This window comes from Cynocephalus volans, chromosome 9 (genome assembly GCF_027409185.1).
Source record: "Cynocephalus volans isolate mCynVol1 chromosome 9, mCynVol1.pri, whole genome shotgun sequence".
Lineage (NCBI taxonomy): Eukaryota > Metazoa > Chordata > Mammalia > Dermoptera > Cynocephalidae > Cynocephalus > Cynocephalus volans.
In genome coordinates this window covers 89334613-89348450 of record NC_084468.1, presented here as the reverse complement: position 1 = coordinate 89348450, position 13838 = coordinate 89334613, and the positions used below count along the sequence as shown (strand labels likewise).

General features: G+C 41.6%; 1 protein-coding gene across 2 annotated transcripts in view; it reads left to right on the top strand.

Annotated features, from left to right (window-relative positions):
* The window catches only part of MANBA (mannosidase beta), a 98466-nt gene extending 94606 nt beyond the window's left edge, over nucleotides 1–3860 (top strand). For both annotated transcript variants that reach the window (XM_063108250.1, XM_063108249.1), the window contains one exon: nucleotides 2834–3860. In XM_063108250.1, the coding sequence (XP_062964320.1) occupies nucleotides 2834–3058 (225 nt within the window). In that variant the 3' untranslated portion in view covers nucleotides 3059–3860. The remainder of the gene's footprint in view (nucleotides 1–2833) is intronic.
* The last annotated feature ends 9978 nt before the right edge of the window (nucleotides 3861–13838 follow it).

Genomic DNA, 13838 nt, shown 5'->3' with positions numbered 1-13838 from the left:
ATCCTGTTATTTGCAAATTTCCCCCTTGGTATTGAGTTCACCTGAGGCCTGGGGAAGGTTGATGCCTTCCCACTGAAAGCAAATTCAGGATTTGTCAAAGTTCTCAGTTACTGCCACATGCTGTCCCATCACCTTTCCCTAGTGGAGCTGGTGCAGTGGCAGAAGAGGGGCCTTACCCACTGATTGCACCTGCGCTAGGTTCCAGGCTCTGTTCTAGGTGCTTTTCTGCGTAATCTCTGACTTTCACAACAACCTGCAATATTATTATCTATGTTTTCCAAGTTAGAAAGCCAGTTTAGAGAAGTTAAGTAATGAGCTCAAGGTTCTATGCTAGGAAGCACTGGAGCCCAGTTGAAGCACTCTAATTTTGAGTTTTTAAGTACTATCTATTCATATTCACTCTACTCTCTTTGATTTATTGCTTCAAAGTAGTTTAATCACCAAATCTCTTTATAATTGCCAAGAAAAAAAATGGGATGATCAGGATGTGTTGTTATAAAAATTGTGCAGCTGAATTTGTAATCTGTCTAATTGAGTGAAAAGCTTTTCTTCCTTTTTCCTCTACACATAGAAATTGAAAATATTTTTCTAGAAAGTTCCATTCTCTATTTTTAGCAAATTTTAATTTTGTTTTATACATTTACTTCATTGAGAAGGGTTTTTTACTTTTACTTTAGAAATAATCATATAAAAACACCTGGTCTTTATGTTGTCTTTGAAAGAGGCCTAACAGTTGAAAACATACCTTCTTTCCAAATTAATAGTGAAATATTCACATAATGAAGTCTGTTATTTGTAACAATTGATGCAGGATCAGATATGAAGGAAATGACATATGCTTACATAGCTTCTTCCAGAAAAGAAAAGAAAGAAAAAAATAAAGATGATGTACAGGACAAATTTGCAGTCTCTAAATTTTGAAAGCAATTTTCCTCTCTTTCCTTAGTTGGACTTTCTTTCTCTTGAGATAACTGGGGGTAGGAGAGAAGTGGGGCTTCTCTCTTTGTCCTACCTCATTTGGATTTTAGTGAGACTTGTCCTACCTAAAGAGATATACAGATGCTCCTTGACTTAATGATGGGATTACATCCCCCAAAATACCCATCTTAAGTTGAAAATATTATAAGTCAAAAATGCATTTAAAATATCTAACCTAACATCATAGCTTAGCCTAGACTACATTAAACATGCTCAGAACACTTACACTTGCCTACAGTTGAGCAAAATCATCTAACACAAATGTGTTAGATGTGTTGCATATCTCATGTAATTTATTGAATACTGTACTGAAAGTGAAAAACAATGGTTGCATGAGTATGGTTTCTACTGAATGTGCATTGCTTTTGCACTATCATAAAGTTGCAAAAATTGTAAGTTGAAACATCTAAAGTCAGGGACTACATGTAATAATAGGAATAATAATGTTCATATTTATTTCAGGCTTAATATAGCCTAGATACATGGCTGTACTGTCCCAGAGGAGATGCCAGAAACTTGTTCTCCCTGAAGCCAGGGTGCAAGCTTCAATAGTCAGATGCACAGACTTCCAATCCAAAGAAGGCACCAAGAGTGAGCAAAGTGCCAGTGTCTCTTCCTCTTCTGGCCTTGGCCTTGGAGCAGCAGTAGCCAAGCAACCCTGGCCGCCTCCCAGGCTGGCTAGGGGGAGCTCTGTGAACCTCGTGCTGGTGGCTGCTGTAGGGTCTTTTCTGGAACAGCTCAGTGGTGTGATTTGGGAATTTGGTGTCTAACTTTGAGCCTGAGTCTCTGACCCTCCTCCAACAGCTACCTAATACAGTTTATTAACTTTCTTTTCTGTTTCCGTCAATGTAGGTTTTCTTGTTTATAACTCAGAACCCTGAATGATAATCATACAAATGTGTATGGCTAAATTACATAGAGTAAAAATTGCCCTTTGAGATTCTTTATGTCACACATAGTGTATAATACAAGACTCCACAGTGTGGCGTGTATACATGTTGAGGAGCCATGTTTTGTGACAAATGCACAGCTTGAAAGACCAGGTGACCCTCAACCCCATACTCACACCTAGAGAGGCTTGCAACCCCTCCCTCTCTGGGGAGCAGCACATCCTCACTCTGGTCTTATGCTAATTGGCTAATTAAGTGTAACGGAGCCTAATTTAAACTGCACTCTCTCTTTCTGCTGAAAGTATGTGGAATTCACACATTAAAAATGTTAATAATGGTTGGCTAGTTAGCTCAGTTGGCTAAAGAGCAGTCTTATAACACCAAGAACACCAAGGTCACAGGTTCAGATCCCTGTATTGGCCAGCCACACACAGAAAAAAATGCTAATAATGTGACTTTACTGTACTAGGCAATAAAAGAAAGAAGTCCTAACGGTAGAGCTTTTGTAACTGCCTGGCAGGATGCTTTCTAGATTGCTGGATCTTTTCAGAAGACTAGAATGTATGCTCCACAGTTGAGCTCTGCAGCTAGGTTCAGACTTATCCTTTGAAATGCATTTAAGTCACCCAGCCCTTATGCAAAAATGTTCCTCTTTTGATGATACTCTGAGCAAAATTGTAAAAGATATAAAGCTTTGAGTTTCTTGTGAAATATTCTCCATAAGTGGAAACTACATATTTCCTTAGTTTGAGATTATAACTTAGTAATTTTCCATAGCCTTAACTCGTTTTCCATGTATTATGAAGTGTCTGAAACAGTGCATGGAATATATGACTTTAGCAGTTACATAACTAAAGTCATGGGAAACGTGCTCCTTATTAGGCCCACATACATGTCCTGATAGGCACTGTGCGTGGACTACATATCTCTTCCCTCATCCTTCATTTGTTTTATCCCTTTTTCAGGCCATCATCTCTCAGCAAGGTGACTCATTTGTTTTTGATCTGGAAACCTCAGCGGTTGCTCCCTTTGTTTGGTTGGATGTAGGAAGCATACCAGGGAGATTTAGTGACAATGGTTTCCTCATGACTGAGAAGAGACGAACTATATTATTTTACCCTTGGAAACCCACCAGCAAGAGTGAACTGGAGAAAACTTTTCATGTGACCTCCTTAACAGATATTTACTGAGGGAATCAGATTGTGTTTTTGGTGGACACTGGGAAGAAAATACTTCTCAAGCACCGGCTGGAGAGGAAGGTGACCAGAGACAAGTTGAAGAGGCTGAGTGCTGCATCTGCTTGTGGCCACGCATCTGATTGATTACTCTGTTGAGAGTCTGTATGGTGAATGAATACTTTCAGGGAAGGCTGTTTATTCAGGTGATGTCCTCAAACAGGGCTGTGCCTAGCTGTTCTTGAATCCGTTCCAGGCCGGTGATTCTAGCTGTCATCTCACAACTTTAGCACCATGTGAACCAGTTATAACCAGTCGGCCTTTCAGGGACTCACAGGAACGGGACCATGGTGGTAACCTTTTATAGTTAGCTTTGGGAAACATTGAATAACTAAAATGAAGTGCTTTGTTATTATTTCCAGAAGAAATGGAGGTTCATATGTCACAATGGAGATTTCTCGGTGGTAGCCATACTGATTTTTGTTGCTAGACAGTTTAGGGAATTGATTGCTGCCATTTGATTACTTTTTTGAGTAGGAATGTTTTCTCATTTGTGAGTTTTGTTATATTGTTTTGACAATCACAATGTCTTTTTTTAAAGGCTGATAGAGTAATCCTTCTTTGAAAAATAAGTTCACATTGAAACAGATGACACTGGTCAATACCCATGGTTGTGTGTGGGCTTCAGATTTGGCTAAATTCAATAAGCTTTCCAATTCAAAGGCTGTAAACTGGACTTAGACTTGTCGACCCTGGAAAAAGTGGTATTCCCTTTTTATTGAGTTTAAATCATTTTATTTATATTGATTAATTATAAGTTACTGTGAAATTTTTTATTACACATTATCTTATTTCTAAGATTACATTGATAATGAAGCAAATGGGGCAAAATATTAATAAGTAGCTAATTTGGTTAAAGGGTATTTTTTATACTTTTGCAATTATTCTGTAAGTTTGAAATTATACCAAAATAAAATTTACATAAATTGCATTGACAACTTGATATTTCACCTGTGGCTTATTAAATCATTCTCTTAATATTCAATTGTTCCCAGTATTGTGCTGGACATTAATTTCCATTTAGGTCTGGTTATTATTCTGCTTGATAAACTGGGAGAGTTTAAAGAATCTAAACTAAGACACTTGAGAGATTTTCTCTGGAAAGAATCACATAATCTGTTATGGAATAGACCAGCAGTGAGTGTTTGGCTTTAAAATTGAAACTCATTAGATAATGATTTTGGTTTTAAAACTGAAAAGCAAAGGTTCATTGACTTTCAAAAGAAAATAAATACAGACAATCTGGTGTTCTCCCTAAGTATCTAAGAGTCTCTTCATTTTATGTGTTTACACACACACATGCACGCACACACGCACGCACGCACGCACGCACGCACAAAGCCTTATCAAGAACTAGGACTTAGGGATGTGACTCGGAAGATTCTTACTTGATAAATATCATATCACTTCCTTATAACTATTGCCAATCCTGTTTTATCAACCCATTTCTAGGGGCGGGGAGGACGCTGCTGTTCATCAATCACATGCATGTTCTCTGCCAGGTGCCCTGTGAAGTGGGCTGTGAAGATGACGGGCCAGGGTTCATGTTTCAATTCAGCCCTTACTAGCTCTGTAATCTTAATCAAGTTATTTAACTTCTATGTTCAGTTTTCTTGTGGCAAAATGGGAATAATACCCACCTTGTAAGTTTGTTTTGAAGAATAAATAATTTAGCTAAAGGGCTCAGCCCTGTGTGGGGGCACTTGGCAAGTGCTCTGTAAATGGAAGCGTCATCCTGGGGCCTAAGCCTGGTATACTGGAGAAGGCAGGGCTTCCAGCCAAAGTTCTCTGGATTCAAATCCAAGTTCTGAGGCTTATTAACTGTGTGACCTTGGGCACGTGACCTTATAAACTTTAGCTTCCTCGTCTGTAAAATGGAGATGATAATTTCTCATTTTCAAAGGTAATTGTGAGGACTGAACAGAGTCTGGACCAAAATAATGCTAAGTAAACGGTTGTACTTTTTAACATCATAATCATTATCACCCAATGAGTACATGACATGATAGTAAAACTGAAGCAAATATAAAGTGCTGTGGGTGAGATGTGTCACCCCAAATATAGCCCCAAATACAAATATGTGTTCATGCATTGGAAACTTGCTCTCCATCGTAAGGGTTAAGAGGGTGGGAAATTCTATTATGGTAATTGCAAGGTGGGGCTTTTATTATGTATTTTTATTTTTAAAAAATGGGAATGATCATCGTTATCACTACTTCATAGGGCTTTTTTTTTTCTTTTGGTGGGGGGCAGCTGGCTGGCTCGGGGATCTGAACCCCGACCTTGGTGTTATAACACTGTGCTCTAACTGACTGAGCTAACAAGCCCGCCAAGGTGGGGCTTTTAGAAGGTGATTAGATTGTGAGGACTGTACTCTCATAAATAGACTGATCCATTTTTGGAGTAATGGATATGGTCGTGATGGCTTTATAAAGAGAGTGAGTGAGAATGTTAGTTCTCTTGCTCAGCCCATATTTGTCATGTGAAACCCTGGTCACCACGGGATTCTTTAGACAGTTCCCACTAAGAAGAAGGCCCTCACCACATGCACCCCTGAATGGTGAACTTTCCAGCCTCCAGAATTGTAAGAAATAAATTTAATTCCTTTATGAATAACCTCGTTTCAGGTATTCTGTCATAAGCAACAGAAAATGGACCAATACATAGGCAAATGTAAATTGTTATAGGTAATCTCTTTCTGAACAATATTTCAGAAAATAATTTGTAAAGGAAGAATACATTAATGAGTGGACGTAAATATATGCTGACAACAACTTATAAAAGGAGAGTTCATGTGTGGCACTGTGGTTAGCCATCTCTACCATTTCAATGGGTTATCTTGCCACATTTACTAGAATAAAGTTTGATGTACTTACTTGGTTCTACTTGGTTCTGGGTTTCTGAGAAGATTTTTCTGTTACTAGTTGTGCAAACAATAGTGAGGATAAAAAGACCAGGATGAGGTCCCACCGCCACACTCTTGCAAAGCACATTCCAGAGAGAGTGGGATGAAGAGAAGTCAGTTCACAGGATTATATCTTCCCTTTGCAGAACAGAGAGAACAATAAAAATGGTAATTTTCTCATTGGCATTCACTGTAACTCTTCTTATTCTTTCTCTTTTTTTCTCTTTCTTGACTTTTCATTGTGAGACATTTTCAAACCATGAGAAGTCAGCTGGAAAATAAAAAGATTTTGTAATGAAGATGAAGTGGAGTGCAGGAGAAATAAAGATATAGTTCCCTAAGATCCCTAAAGTGACAAAGACCTGAGACAGTACTTTCTCAGGCTATCTCTGGTACTCAGATAGGAAACATTTCCCAGTTTGATAAGATCTAGGGAGAAAAACAAGTAGGCATTGTGCAGGAAATTCAAAGCATCTGAAAATATTCCCTCAGTCTGCCTCGATTGAATGTAATCTTATCAATTAAATAAGCAGATGAAATTAAAAGGGTTATGCAGAAAGGGCATTTAGTAATACTTCCAACTGAATGGGGAAATTCTCGTTTTCTGATTGATTTCTTAGAGGTATGAACCAGAGTGAGGTACAAAACCCTAAAAGTGACAGACAAAACTAGTATTAAGACATTTATATTTGACCTTAAACACTGTTCAACTTAAGGATTTATTCATTCACTTATCGAGCATTTATCATAGGCCACTCTAGGCAGGTACCGTTCTTGTCATCGGGTGTTTGACAATGAAAGATGTAGACAAATCGCTGTTCTCATGGGTCATCCATGTAGGGGAGACAGACATTAAGCAACTAAACAAATAAGGCAATTTCAGCTGGTGGTAAGTCCTATAAGGTGACAGTGATGGGGAGAGAATTCAATGAGGTCATCTTGTTCAACACTTTAGAAAAGTTTTTTGGAAAGTTTATGTTAAACAGTAAATGAAAAAAATTTTCAGTTGAGAAATGAGTCTCTTAAGACCTGCACTGTAATTAATACATAAATAAATAAGGAAGAAAAAGCACAAGATCGGCTGGTCAGCTAGGCTGGGCTCTGAGCTTGTGATTTACAAGCTGAGGGTGGACTAACCTGCCAAGACATTTTTGGGCCCTTGAATAGGGCCGAACAGTGAGTGGGCTTCACAAGTTAAGGGCATTACATCACTTTCATATTTTATAAGCATCTCTCCTTATTTCTGTAGATATGGGTTACTGAATCCTGCCAGGAAAGAAAAGTTTGCAATAATAATGCAGCTTAACTCCTTGGTCGGTCTCAGTCTTTAACTAAGATTTATTGGGCTCCCCCTTGTGCTTATCATGCTATGCAGTGAGTGAGTACAAATGACTAAGAGTACAAATCACCTAAGATACCTAGAACTCCCAGGAAATGGGACATTCTGGATCATGGACATTTCTGTTTGAAAATGAGAGCTTATTCCTGCCTCATAACATATGTGGGAATAACCCTCCTGTCCTTATTCTGTTATTGTTACTTATTATGGCTTTTGTAAAATTTACTGTGTCCTGGGAGACAATCCACACATTCCCAGTAGTTGGAGCAGACACTCCTGGCTGCTCGCCCAACAGCCAGATCCTCCTTTTCTCTGCTAGTAGAGGTGGCTGTGTCCAGCCTCAGGGACTGAATCATCATTTGATGTACTAAGCCAACTCCTTTTTGCCAGTGATCGGTATAGGGTTAGGCATGTGACACAAGACTGGCGAGTGAAACATAAATTGACAATGTGGAGTTTCTGGGGAAGATCTTCCTGCCTAAGAAGAGAGAGACCTGAAGTGAAACCCTCTGCTGTGGGTAAAGTTGAGGAGCTACCGTTTGAGGACCCGATACTTGGAGCTGCTGCAGATGTTTTGTGCCCTGGAAGAAACATTGCCGACACACAGGGGCTGTCACTGATGTTGAGCTGCTACACTAACCCTGTAACCATCTCACTTTGGTCTTAAGGCCTTTTTTGTTTAATCTACTTATAGTTAAGTATTCTAATTTTATAACCCAAAGCATCTTAATTGATACAGAAGTTAAAGGCATGGGCTTTGAAATCAGACACACTTGGGTTTGAGTCCCAGATCTACCACGAATGGGCTGTTTGATGTTTGATACAAGTTACTGAGCCTTTTTGTGCCTTGGTTTCTTAATCTTTAAACATGGGGGTAATAATAGTTCCCACCTCATAGGTTAAATGTGAGTACTAAATGAGATGATGCATACATACTGATAGCACACAGTAATGAGTCAGCAAATGTGAGCTACTATAATTACCATTGCTGCTGTGTTAAGCCATGAGAGCAAGCCTGGGGAGGTGGGCAGGCAGCCAGGTCATCCTGAAGATGCAGTTGTAGAAAGTATGGGTCAGGTCACACACAGATCATAATTGACCAGCAGATAATGGCCCACACCATGTTTTTAAAAATCGAATTTGTGCTAACATTTAGAAGGGGGAAGATTTTACATAAAATATAAGTCTACCTATTTCTGACCTTCTTGTAATGATAATTTTTAAAAGCCCTATTTGTTTAATCCACTCATAGGAATTCTCACTTTATAACCAAAAGCATCCTCAGAGATAAAGGCATGGACTTTGAGGTCAGACATACCTGGGCCTTGCAGAAGGCAGTGTGGTGGCCAGGTTTCTTCTCAACCGAGGGACCCCTGGTCACCCACTTCCCTGCACTTGGTGCCTCAGTGGCAGTGGTTTCTCTAGTGAGAAAGGCTGTGGGGGCACGACTTGCCAAGGTGGGTGAAGAAAGGACCCCTGCTCTTCTATAATGAGATCCTAAGCCAAAGTTGGGTGATTAGCATACTTCCCTAGCCCCATTTTTGGTACTTGAACTAAAAGATTTTTAAGTAGTCAACTTATAATCAATGAGATTTTGCCTTGTCAGAGATCTGAATTTTGTGTGTGTGTGCGTGTGTGTGCGTGTGTGCGTGTGTGTGCATGTGTGCGTGTGTACCCATGAAGGCTATATGTAGTGCAGTGGCCATGGGCTCATGCTCTGATTTTTTGTTTTTGTTTTTCTTTCTTTTTCTTTCATGCTGTGATATTGAACCTCCAATATTTTGGCTCCAACACACACTGGCATTGGAACAATCACTTAACCTCTAAACCTCAGTTTTCTTATCTTTAAGATGAGGTTACTTGTGATCACTGTCTCATAGCATTATTGGAAGGAATAAATAAGATAAAGATGTATGATGCCTTTACAGGACAAGCAGGAGTAAATGCTGGCTCCTGGTGATTATTCCTCAAAGGACATGGCTGGCTGTGGCTGGAATGATCACACCTCAGAGTCTCATATTCCCCTTGCCAAAAGTGAAAGAGCAATTTTGGCTTCTCTACTAAGGGAAAATAATCATCAGGTGCCATGACCTGAGCTGAGAGAGAAATTCAGGTAGAAAGTGGAAAAAGTTTATAATTTGTTTTTTTTAAAGGGCTCTTTCCAATTTTAACAAAGCAAAAAGAGTTGAGTAGCAAGAAGCATGCCACCTGTTGGGTGACTGTGCAAAGTCCTGCTTCTCCCAACAGAGGCTATTTGTGCCCAGGAAATGAGGCTGGTGGCGGGTGGAGGGCAGTGCCAGGGCCAGGGTGCTGGCTTGAAGGAGGCTTCCCCAGAGCCCAGAGGTCAGAGTACAGTCAGCCACCCTTGGGCAGGCAGTGGGGAGAGGAGTCTGAGGAAGAGCTTGCAGGGCCTTCCCCCACCCTCTCACCTTTCTGGCTTCAGAAAGCTGGATGCCTGTGCCCTGGAGTTCATGAATCTGAAATGACTTAAAGAAGGAAAGAAAGAGAGAGGGAAGAGAGAAGGGGTGGAGGGAGATAGGGGGATAAAGAAAAGGAGAGACAGAAAGAGAAAGAGAGAGAAAGGGAAAGAGAGGAGGAAAGAAAGAAAAAGAGAAAGGGAAAGAAAGAGAAAAAGAGAGAGAGAGAGAGAAAGGGAGAGAAAGGATGAGGGAGAAAGTGGAAGGGAGAGAAAGTGAAAGGGAGAGAGAGAGAAAGCGAAGAGTGGCGGCAGGGTGGGAGGAAGGAGCAGGAAGGAACCAGGAGAGCACCCAGTTCACTGAGCTCGTTTCCTCCCAGGCTCCAGGGCTAACAGGCTGGCACTAGTGTGGCTGGATCACAAGGTTCAGATCCAGAGTAACTTTTTCTGCTCTCTGCCTTCGGTTTTCATTGTCATCCATCGTTGCTGCTTTGGCAAAAGGGTGGCCCTCTGAATGATGTTTAATTCAAATTGAGTTACTATGGATCTATGAAAACTTGGCACAATGCCTCCAGGATAGATGGTTGATGGGGGAGAAGTCAGATGAATAGGGCACAGTAACAAAGCAATCAGTAAAGGACCAACACTGTGAGTTATGTCATGATTTGAGGAATGGACAGCATTCTGCTGAGGAACAGGGAGTGGTGAAGGAGTGTTTCCTGGCCAAGCATGGCCTTTCCTGAGGGGATGGTCATGCAGGTCACCTGCTGCCCACAAACTCTCTCTTCTTTGAAGCCTTAAGCCTATACTCCTTTTGCATTTCAGAACCAAGATGGTACCTGGCCCACCCACTGTTGTGCATATGCTGTTGTTCATCATTCGAGATGTGCATTTGGCCAGGCAGTAAGGAAGTTATGGCCAAATGGTGGTTTTGACCTTCCAGATCATAACTGGGATGGAGAAGAATGCTAAAGACTGCTTTTGTATCGGATTGAGTGGTTCACTCATCCACGAGCATGTAAATACTTCCTGAGCATGTACTGTACCCATCTGTTGAGGGAGGTGACCCCAGGCAGTGGTCTCAGGCAGTGATGGGAGAGGTGCCAGGGCTGGGGGACCAACTTTAATGAAGAGAACAGGAATGTTTCTTTTTGGCAGCCCTGCTCCAATGGCAGTACCTACCTGTGGAGCTGTGATAGGTCTTCATCAGGGATGCCATTTTGGTACATTTGGCCCCTTGGGGCCAGGCTCTGCTTCAGCTGAGAGGATTCTGCATTAACATGGGTGGCCCACGGATAGCTTTTTGGAAGCCCTGGCTTGAATTGTTGGGAGAAGAGGAGGGGCACAAAGCAACAGCAGAACTAGGCAAGGTGTTAAGAAAAAGCTCTTGAGAGCCTCAAAGCAAAAGAAATGGGGCTGGAAGGAGACTGGGTAGGAGGAGGAAAACCAGCATGGAATTTTGGGCACTCCCTGGGTCTGTTCAGGGGACAAATGCCGAGCGCCATGGGTCTGAAGCTGAATCTGCTGTGGATGGAATGCTGGGTTCTTGCTGCCTGGCCAGCCTTCGGTGCCCCTAGCTGGCAAGCTTCCCCTTCCCTCTCTTGGGCATGTCTGGGTGACCTGCCCCTTCTGAGCAGCCATGCGCTCTGAGATCGGCTGTACAGTGAGGCCGAAGAGCAAAGGATGGGGGCTGAAGACTGAGTCCTGGTCCAGCCCTGGCTCCTTACACTAGACCAGGGACCTTGGGCACATCAGCATCTCTGTCCTTCTGTGGAAAAGGGCAGGAATCAAAACCCCTCCCTGTTTACCTCTTGGATTGTTATGAGAGTAAATACTTGAAAATATTTTGTAAACAAAAGCATTTACATGAAAAGTTTTTGCAAAACATTTTTTTTTTTTCAAAATTACAAAAAGAAGTGTATTTCAAAAGCATAAAGGAACATGTGCATTTGAATAAGGCGATAAACAGGTGTGCTGTAAAGGAAAAAAATCCATAAAAGTTTTTCATTCAAATTTTTAAAGCTAAAAATAACTTAAGCTGTGCACTATTGCTTTAGGAAAGGGAAGGGGAACTACAAGACAGTTTTGAAAAGAATAAAATATCTATCTTTTTTTTGCCGGAGAACAGACCTAACAACCTGGTTGTTGTCGACTATCTGGCCTCAACTTAACCACCTTTCCTGATTGGACGCCTCCCACCATATTCCTCAAGGCTGCATCTGACCATCTCCAGCACCAACTCTGCTTCCTGGATCCCAAGAAGGAATGCCAGAAGGGGTTTCTAGAATCCTGTTTCGTCTGCTAAGCTTCTGGCCTGAAGAAAATATTTCCCCAAGAACCAACTCTTACACCTTTCTCATTCGAGAAAATGGGAGTAAAGGTCCTACCAGTTCTCTGCAGATCATGAGAAAGATGAACTTGCTTGCTCCTTCCTTTGACTGGAATCCTTAAGGGCCACGCCCTCTTGAGATGATTAACCCTGGCATGTATCTACAAGCCTATGACCTCTTGTGCATTGTTTAAGGAGGCACAGAGCACAGAGGTTGGCAAACAGGAATCTCCGTGAGTTGGTGCAGGGACAACATAACTTTGCTGCTGTAACTCTCCCCCCATCCTACCTTCCCTCATACCCTCGACCATCTCTGAGGATTTCCTTAAGATAAACTGTGACTTTGTCCTTACAGTGCATCCTCCATTCTTAAACCTGGCAAATGGATTTGCCTTGGTGATGGCATTTTACCATGATTTTTTTTTTTGTGTGTGACTGGCCGCACCACGCTCAGCCAGTGAGCGCACCGGCCATCCCTATATAGGATCCGAACCCGTGGTGGGAGCACTGCTGCACTCCCAGTGCCGCACTCTCCCGAGTGCACCACGGGGTCGGCCCCCATTTTACCATGATTGCTGTTGACTTCCAAAGTGATTCGTATAAGTCGGAACTAGGATGAACCTTAAAGTCCAGCCTCTCTCAGAGAAGGAATCATGGTCTTTGCCAGAGACTGTGACCTGTTCACCAAAATCAACAGCCCTCTTACTACTGGGAACAAAAGTAGACCATCCCTCTAGCCCCCCTGCTCTTAGTGTGGCCATAGACTAAACTTTTTCTCCAGGGCAAAGTGAGAGAAAGTGACACATTCACAACTCCCAGACATACTCCTCTAAGCTCTTTTCCCTTTCCAGTTGGGACCATCACCCCCAACAAGACCTTGAGAGCCAAGTGTTGGACAAAGAATGACAGTCAGCCTGGATCCCTGCAAGACTAACTGGAAGAGAGAAACTCTACTCGTCCCTGACCCCTCTACAAGTGTGGTTTATTAAAAACACTTTACTGGAGTCAGGAGATCCTGCATTTAATGCTTTATGTGTGCCACAGTTTCCTCACCTATAAAACAAGGACAAAATACTTACCTTACCGGTTTTTGAGCAAGTAATGCGAGATACTGAATGATGTCCACTCACCATATTGACTGGCACTCAGCAGACGGTCAAGAAATCTTGATTGAATAAATATCTTTGTTCCTTGAAGGTTGTTGTAACATATCGATGAAATAATTATTTTGGAAAGAGGTATCAACATGAAAAAGCTAACTAACTGATGGAAGTGAGAAGATGCTATCTTAACCCCTTCCTCCCTCTCATCTTAGAAGCTTGAACAATTTGTGCCACTCTTCATTTGTCCAGGGTAATGGAAGAAGGCTATTGGGGACGTAATGAAATGGAATTTCATAAATGGAACGGCATCCATTTAATTTCAAGCTCCTGAACAACAAACTAACCAATTTGGTTTTCTAACCAGTGGCCAGGAACCTACAGTCTCCTGGATTGGTATTTACATGAAGCAGCTGCCATAGTAAGGACAGTAGGGAGACGATGCTCTCGTACTGTAGGTGTTTATAAAAACTTGGATGATTTGTCTAGGTAGGTGATCTTTATGATCTCATCCAACCCTAAGCTCTGTTACCTTAAAGAAAATAAAGAGTTTTAGTTTCATCCTTTCTTGATGCCTGTGCCTTCCACATACATTACCTGGGGAAGGACAGACTAGAAAGAAAATCCCCCCAAAAAGCACAAAATA